Consider the following 8,278-nt stretch of genomic DNA (forward strand, 5'->3'; position numbering starts at 1 on the left):
AAATAAATTGTTTGTATGTAATGAAATGACGGATCCATTCTTACCTGCATAACTTTGTAAAAAAAAAAAAAAACTACACACATTTGTGTGAGTCTGTAATGACGTTGTCTTCATGTTTATGTTTTGCATTTGTACAGATGTGAAAGTTATCACTGCAGTAACATTATGGTATGAAAAATAAAGCACTTGTTCTGTAAACATACAACTAGATGACGTGATTTGATAACTTTGAATCTGCCAAGTTCACAGAAATGGTTTCTGCGGGGGCAAACGGGAACATAACACTCAAGTAATAAACCAACCGTGAAACTGAACGATCAGCAGAATTTCGTGTCCTCAAGACATATCTGCTCATTAAATAATTAGATGTTTAAAATACTCATTAATTATTGAACCGTCTAGACAGCTCCACAGTTGCCCGAATAACACGGCGGTTAAACTCATAACACAAACATCTTTGTAGCACTTTGTCAAATTACATTTGAGCCGTAACAATGACATGAACATGCAACGTGTACAGATTTTTTTTTTTTTCAAAAGTTTTGTTGCAACATGTAAAGTTTACCCTGAAGTATTTATTCATTCAGCTCAGGCTCATTTGGAATGACCACATTAGTTTAGCAGTGTTGTAGTTTTTGAGTTTGAGGGATGCAACAGAATATCTGTGGAGAACAGCGACCCCTGGTGTACACATTAAGTAATTATTAGAGTTTTATTATAGCAGTCATAATCAGTCAGTAATTTCTGAAAATTAAAACATTTTTAATTTACAAAAAAATACTTTTATTTTAAGTCATTTCTCTTATTTCAAGTTTTCCACCACAATCTGACCAAAATGAACATGAAAAAAAAATATTCCCACAGTACTGAAAACTGATAATCAAATGAAGCTGCAGTTTTTTGTACCATTTGATTCAAATTCTGAAATATATAGGCATCTATTCAGTGATATTAATCCAGGAACTTATTTCATTTGCAGTCAAGTTACAGGAAAATCGCAGAAAATCAATGACATTTTCAGCAAATGTGCCGATTTACAATGAATGATCGAGAGTCACCAACTTAAGATTGTGTTCATTCGGCGGTGAAGGTACTTTTGGTTGCATTTTTAGAAACACAAAACATTTCATATCCAGTCTCGTATTGACAGAAATCTGTCAATCATGTCGAAGGACCTCGCAGGTTGGTCGTAAGGAAGAATGTGTCCCCCTCCTCGGATGATGACCTGAGCAACAAGAGACAACGTGTTAAAAAATGACCCGTCTTTCTTCTCGTACATTATCAGCTGAAATGGACAAATCAACGTTCTGCTAACCTGGTAAAAATCTTTCACTTGTTTGACATAACCTGCCACCTCCGTGTCAGTAGGCTGAACCTTCCAGTGGTAGCGCGGCGCTGTTTTGAAGTCGGCGGCTCCGGTCCAGTTAACAGTCGGCAGAAACCTCTCAGTCAGTGGAGCAGCCACGATCACATCCAGCTGACCACTGTAGATTAAGACCTGGACACAAGGAAACAGGGGTTTAAAAAAGAAAACAACAGTACATAAGGTATGCAAATGTATGCGAGGGAAATGCCCCATATTTTGGACAAATGTGTCAATGTGATGTGAACAACAGCAATTTCACAAATTGCTAATAACAAAAACATTTCATAATTATTTGATGTGGATTTAATTGCTAATGTGAATGAGTGCTCTGGTGCTGCTTCAGTGACCATAAGTATCCTTATATTAGCGGATAACCACTTGGTCCCATAAAGGTCCCATATTATATCCTATTTTTCCAAGTTAAACTAGTTCCCTGGTGTCCTAATGAACATGTCTGTGACATGCTTTGGTCAAAACACCATAAGGATGAAGCACCACAGCAGTTCAATCGCCCTGCCAAAACAGCCCTGTTCAGAACGCTCTGTTTAGTAGTATCTCTTTAGGTCCACCTTAAAAAAAAGTAAAACGTAACTTAAGGGACAGGAAATCAGCCACAGAGGCTACTGGGAGCCAACAGCAGGCTCTAGCAGGCATATTGCCCTCAAATATAACATGTATCCACTGGACAGATAAATCCTCTGAGGCTGCAAGGTAGTGTAGGACTCTGTGCTGCACTGTGGAGCCAAGAATAGAACTTTTCACAGATTTCCAGTTTCTGGATACAGTGGCCATCGCCAGCACTCTCGTGTATTTTATGGACAAAGCGGAGCTCCGCGAGAGAACAATTCCAGGAATTTAGCGCATTGTGTGAGCGCGGAAGTCAAGATCGCATGTTTTATCTCCTGACCACAAAAACATGAGTGAGTCATATTTGTGACAGTTTGCCGACTGATAGGGCCTCCAGAGTCCCAAAGATAAGTATTAAAATTATTAAAAAATTGATTTGCACAATATGGGACCTTTAAAACAATAACAATCAAGCATTAGAATGAGACTTTTAGGAGTATTTTAGGCAAGGGACTTGCTTTTCTAAAGCAATCTGAACAGACATGCATGTTGAAGCAGGAGATTATTAAATTAACAAGGCCACTGTAGCTCTATAATGCGTTTGAGAAAGTGAAGGGTGAATATACATTGGTTGAAGTCTGCAGTCCATTAGATGTCGCTAATTCATACACACTGACCTTTAAATCTCACCGAATCTGAATCTAAACCATGTCACCATTGATCATTACAGACTTGTCCACCCCCTCACCCTGTAGTTGTCCATCAGAACTCCCAGCCACGGTTTGATGCTCTTCATGACGTCCTGCACGAGGTGTTTCTCCACCTCAGAGCCGTCGTGAAAGGTCAGATTCCCCACATGGATGGCACGTCTCACCGCGGGCAGAGTCACAAACTGGGAGAAATACTCCTGGTCTTCAGGCTCCTGTGGTGTACATAACATACATACATAAAATTGAAAACAGCAAGAAACCTTGAGGAGGTTTTTCTAAGAAGTCACAGCACGGATGTTTCCAAGTACCTGACACGTCATGTAGTTGAAGTAGTTGGTGCAGCCTGTAACGTTTTGGAAGAAGGAGGGATATGGGTCCACGTCACCATTCAGCAAGCGATCAAAGACCTTGAGGAAATGTGATTCAATATTTTGATTCTTGCCTCAGAAAATATTGTTCATGTAAAATATAACATATCATATCAACTTGTATTGTTTATGGATGCTTTACCTGAAAAGCCTCCACCCACTTCTCCTGGTGAATGAGTTCCACCCCAAGGTCAGTCTGCTGGACCACTTGCTGCTTTTGGTGTTCGTCAATCATGCCAGTTTGGAACAGGAACTCTCCGTAACCACCAAGCATCTAGAAAAGAGGTCAGAAATAAGTACAATCAGGACACCGGGGAGGGGGAACCTTTAATAAAGATGATGACACAATGTTAGATACAAACCATTTCTGGATCACAAAGCCCATCGCCAATCGCCATGCCCATGAAATTGATCTTCACCTTTGCAGTGGGGTTGTTTTTGTGGATGTAGTAAGAAATGGCAGGAACATACTTCCCTGCATAAGACTGTGCAGAGACACGAGTTTACATAGAGACAACGATAAACTAACTAAGTCGCATGTTTTTAATGCCTCTTGTATAATATTGTTGCTACTTCAAATGTTTAGACAACAAAAGAAACTCTACCTCTCCGGTGGCATAGAACTCATTGGACTGATACTCGGGAAAGAGCTGGAAGAACTGTGTTAAAGCACTTGAGACGGGGAAATAAATAAAGTAAAAAGGAGTCAGAAACCAGCAAAACAAGACTTTAAGGCTGAAATGACTGAATGACGGCAGTGTTTTTACCTGTACAAGTCTCTGCCAACGTCGTCCTGGTTCTGAGCAAAACCTCTGTCGTCATCAGTGAAGCTAAAACCAGTTCCAACCTGAAGACAGAAGAAGTTAATATTCATATATTCATAATTATATATATGTTGTGTTGTACTTTGTTTGCTGATAAATACATACTGGATTGTCAATGTACAAGACTGAATATCTGGTTGTCCAAGCGTAGTCCCTTAAACCAACTGCAAAGACGTAAAAAAAAAAAAAAACACAAGCTGGTCAGAAATTAAATCTGTTTTACAACAAATAAACGTGCTCCTGTAGGAACAAATAGGTTCTTACCAGTCAGGTTCTTGTAAACCACATACGGTCCGTGCTCCACAAAGAGACCAAACATGGAGGTGCCACCTGGTCCCCCCTGCAGCCAGAGCAGGACTGGAGCCTTGTCTCGGATTGGCTGTCAAAGAAAGAAGAGATCACAGCGAGTTAAAGTTAGACCTCAGCTCCACCTTGTGGTAACTTCAGTTGATTAACAAAGGTTAAAACATGCATCTTGGGTTTAGGATAAAGTGAGGTTTTGGTTTATTAAACTGTGGAGATGCTTCAAAATGTCAAATTGTCACTTTTAAACTTTGAATAAATGATTGTGTAAGATGAAAATAACAGTATAACACAGTAGCTGAACTAGAAGGACCAAACATTGGGGGAAACAGTATAAAAATAATTGACAATAACTGAAAGGTTTGCATTTTAGAAAAGAAAAATGTGAATTTGAAGGGCATTTGATGCATGCAGTGAACTTTCTCTGCACTGCAGCTGTCACACGGCGATTCACTGCAACGTCATATTCATCAAAGGTTGAGTACCGAAAAATATTTTAGAATAAGTACTTGGTTTGAAATCACCTGTCACTCAACTAAATAGACATGGTGCACTTTCTTACCTCAATCTCACTGAGGAACCACAGTAGAAAATATCTTTTTTTTTTTTTTTTTTAAATAATGATCTTGTTCTTGTGTCATCATTGCATAAACAGCAGCTACACTGATGCCTGAGCTTTTTAAGTGAAGGTCACAGGTGTATACGACACTTGTAGAAGGCGTCTGAGCTCACCTTGAGTGCAGGGAAGAACCAAAAGTAGAGATTGCTGTTGTATTTTTTGTTGACGGTCAGATACCCGGCGTAGCTTTTAACATTATAACCTGGCAGTTTCCCTACGAGACTCAATTGCCGTGCTTGAAGAAAAAAAAAACACATTTATATTCATAAACAAACATACATGCAGCAGATTGGTGCTTCAGATACAACACACACACACACACCGGTATTCTACCATATAAATAACACAGTAACAATACTGACAATGCAATAGTAGAGAGAAAGAGAAAATGTTTTTTCCAAGACCTTGACTTCATGTCGTTTTGTACCTGTGTGACTACTTTCTTGTTGAGATTGCACCGGTTGTATTTTGTAGAAAAGTAAAAAATCGAGACTGGCCTCCTCAAACATGTAACATGAGCTATGATTGGACATCACTCCTCATCATATCAAGCTTTCTTTGGCTTTTCTTCATATGATATTACATACTTTCCAATGCTTCTGTGCAAATTCTAAACTTTACATACATAAGACTTTCAAGACCTGGACAAGCACTGTAAAGCACACTGAAGATTACACATTAAAAAACAGGATATGAACAGCAGTAAATACAGCGTTTACATGGACACCAATAATCAACTATTGACTTTGAGACATAAACCAAAAATGGATGTCATCTCGACCTGATATTTTCAGCATGTGGTAGTTACCATGACGATGCCGCAGGAGCTTGGGTTTTATAGATATTGCAGCATAATCACTGCCACAGTGAGGACATTGACCACACATGTGGTTACTTATTTGAACACGTAAACATGTTTTTTTGTGTGTGTGGTACAGCTGTATTGTGTTACAAAGTTCATCTGATCTGACTATTGCTGTCCCTTCTGCTTTTTTTTATTTAAACAACTGGTCTACACTAAAACTTTACCTTAGTTGGAAGCTTTTAGAATTGCTTTGACTTTAAGGGATTGTCCAAAGCTTTATTTAAAGACAGGTTGTTGCTGAGGAACTTGAAAAGCCAAAGAGCAGAAATGTCAACGCTGCTGTATAAAACACCCACACTCAAAGAGGAACTCACAGATGGAACTTTCTGATTCAATAGTCATGAAATATTAAAGGGAATGATGAAGCATTTGTGTAAAATGTAGGGTTTACAAATGGTATCAGATATTTCCCTTTGAGGTCATGATTTTATGCAGAATATTTAAATCAAATCACATCAACTGATCTAAACGAATATCTAACCCTATAATGTTTAATAAATATTTGCACTTTGTTAAATTACAACACTCTGAATAATCAGATACTAGAATTAGACATGTACTCAAAGTCGTTCAGCTCTAGTGTGTGTCCTGTACCTTCATCTATAGCTCCCTTCTCCAGGTAGGGAGTGAGGAAGAGCGGAGAGCCGGGGTCCACTCCTCCTCCTCCTCCTCCTCCTCCTCCTCCTCCTGCTGCTCCTCCTGCGCTGACTCGGTGAGGTTTTCTGCAGAAAAACCCTGAGCAGCTCCTGGAGTGAACACAGTTCGCCACACAGGTCCAGAGAAACAGCACGAGCACACTTTCCTGCAGCAGCCTGTGTCAATGTTTGTACACAACACACACCGTGGACAGTGACGTCACAAACACTCCGACACAAATAAAAGTCAAACAAACGATTCAAATCTGTCAAATACAGGAAATCTCACCTCATGTTTAGAGTCGAGCAGGTCCGAGGAGAACCGACATAAGAGTGTGAACGGCTGAGTCACATGACCACCCTTTAGTGGGTCACGTGAGCCGATCTGGGTCACGTGGTCGTTGGTTTTCGGGAGGCGGAAAGTTTTAACCCTCAGTGAAGTCTTACAGGGGAAAATCTGTCAGGAAACAAGCAAACAAACTCTGTAAAGTCGTGTTTATGTTTGCGTGTGACACTGTGGCGCGAGGCCTCGCAGACGGCATGCGAGTAGTATATGCTCAAAGTATTATTCGTAGCAATTGCACCTGACTGCAGGACGCACGACGCACATAAGGGATAGGCTAAATGGGGGCGTGGCTAATTGTTTGACTCCGCCCTCTAAACGTTTGATTCAGCGCGAGTGACATCTGGTGGCGGAGATCAGACAGCACATACTCAAACGTCAATGCAGTATAATTATATAATATAATATAATATATATTATATATATAGCATATATATTATATATTATATATACATATACATATATATATATATATATAGCGAGAGATGATAAGAAGAGTCTAGAGCTGATACGCCCGGCCCGACACAGGATATGACGTAATTTGTGTCGCGCGCACGACTACAGCTAACATAAACCTAGCTTACTGTTTACAGTACGTATTTCTGTCTCTCATGGCGAGATACATGTCAAGACTCTCTTCAGACAGAGTGGTTCATAAATGAGTACGTTACATTTTAAAACCGCAATATGTAACTATAGTGTACGTATATAAATAGCATTTTAAACTTTGGTTTTAAACTCCACCCACTGTGTTGAATGTTTCCATTTTCCTTTTATCTTAGCTTTTGTCTAATTTATCTCGTCATTCAGTGACCTTCAGTGTTTGAAAAGCGCTTCCAGATAAAATGTATTATTATTATTATGTCAGTGTCCTTTAAATGATACTAGATAATTTTATTCTTGAGTTGGTGTGAAATACAGTCAATTTCAACGTTTAAGAATACTGAACTTGAAATTATAATTATTTTCATGAAGATTAACTTTAAGGTACTTTAATATTACATTAAGATTATCATGGTGTTAATGATACTATAAACTCTGACTGTGTTGTATGCACTTGTCTCAGTGAGCTATGACCACGAGGCTGCTGGCACGAGTCTTGGTTTTTCACATTTTGGGGACTGGTATGGCTTCCAGAGTCCCAAATATAAGTATTAAAATGATTAAAAAGTTGATTTTGCATAATATGGGACCTTTAAACTGTACCAAGATCCACATTATTGTTATTAACATCTCTGCTTTTCCTGCTGTTTCCACTAAAAAAATAAATCAGTCAGCCAATGTTTGCAAATATAAACTGACATATTTCTAATCCCTCTTCTAAAATTGCTCAATATTTACAGTGTGATGCTGACAGACACTTTTGTGTTACAATGTGGTCCGGGAAGAACATGGACGTGACATCTCAGGTGAACAGGTGAGGAGGTGGGATTAATGTGGGATTTCTGTTTTTTATCTCCTCAGCCATTTTAAGCCAACGAGGCTTGAGGACAGGATGCCGTTTTGCATTGAATGGCACCTATCGCAGACGAGCAGACTCAGCAGTGCTGCAGAATTGTCACATATCAGTACATTATTCAAATTTGAAAGTTGCTCACAGCCACGCCACCTTATTCACGGTCCAGAGAGCGTATGCGCAGGCATATTAACAGTGGTAATGACACAGAAGGACATGCTG

The 8,278-nt window shown here is 39.4% G+C and overlaps 1 protein-coding gene across 2 annotated transcripts; it reads right to left on the minus strand.

Annotated features, from left to right (window-relative positions):
* Positions 1-114: 114 nt before the first annotated feature.
* On the minus strand, positions 115-6,624 carry cpvl (carboxypeptidase vitellogenic like). Of its 2 annotated transcripts, none has more exons than XM_083892487.1 (13): positions 6,547-6,624; positions 6,217-6,434; positions 4,871-4,992; positions 4,100-4,214; positions 3,941-3,999; positions 3,779-3,858; positions 3,617-3,683; positions 3,374-3,496; positions 3,154-3,285; positions 2,952-3,050; positions 2,682-2,855; positions 1,316-1,498; positions 115-1,225 (listed from the first exon to the last, which is right to left on the minus strand). In XM_083892487.1, the coding sequence occupies exons 1-13, from the start codon at positions 6,549-6,551 to the stop codon at positions 1,127-1,129; spliced, it is 1,476 nt and encodes a 491-aa protein (XP_083748613.1). In that variant the 5' UTR covers positions 6,552-6,624; the 3' UTR covers positions 115-1,126. The 2 variants fall into 2 exon arrangements, with proteins under 2 accessions (XP_083748613.1, XP_083748614.1); XM_083892488.1 differs by having other exon boundaries at positions 6,217-6,368; positions 6,547-6,575.
* Between the last annotated feature and the right edge of the window lie 1,654 nt (positions 6,625-8,278).

Source organism: Microchirus variegatus (genome assembly GCF_963457635.1).
Source record: "Microchirus variegatus genome assembly, chromosome: 1".
NCBI lineage: Eukaryota > Metazoa > Chordata > Actinopteri > Pleuronectiformes > Soleidae > Microchirus > Microchirus variegatus.

Excerpts from the sequence above, each read along its gene's own strand:
- cpvl (XM_083892487.1), bottom strand. Across the intron at positions 1,499-2,681 it reads TTCTGATGGACAACTACAGG|GTCTTAATCTACAGTGGTCA; the intron begins GTGAGGGGGTGG and ends CCTTGTGTCCAG. Across the intron at positions 1,226-1,315 it reads AAGTGAAAGATTTTTACCAG|GTCATCATCCGAGGAGGGGG; the intron begins GTTAGCAGAACG and ends CTTGTTGCTCAG.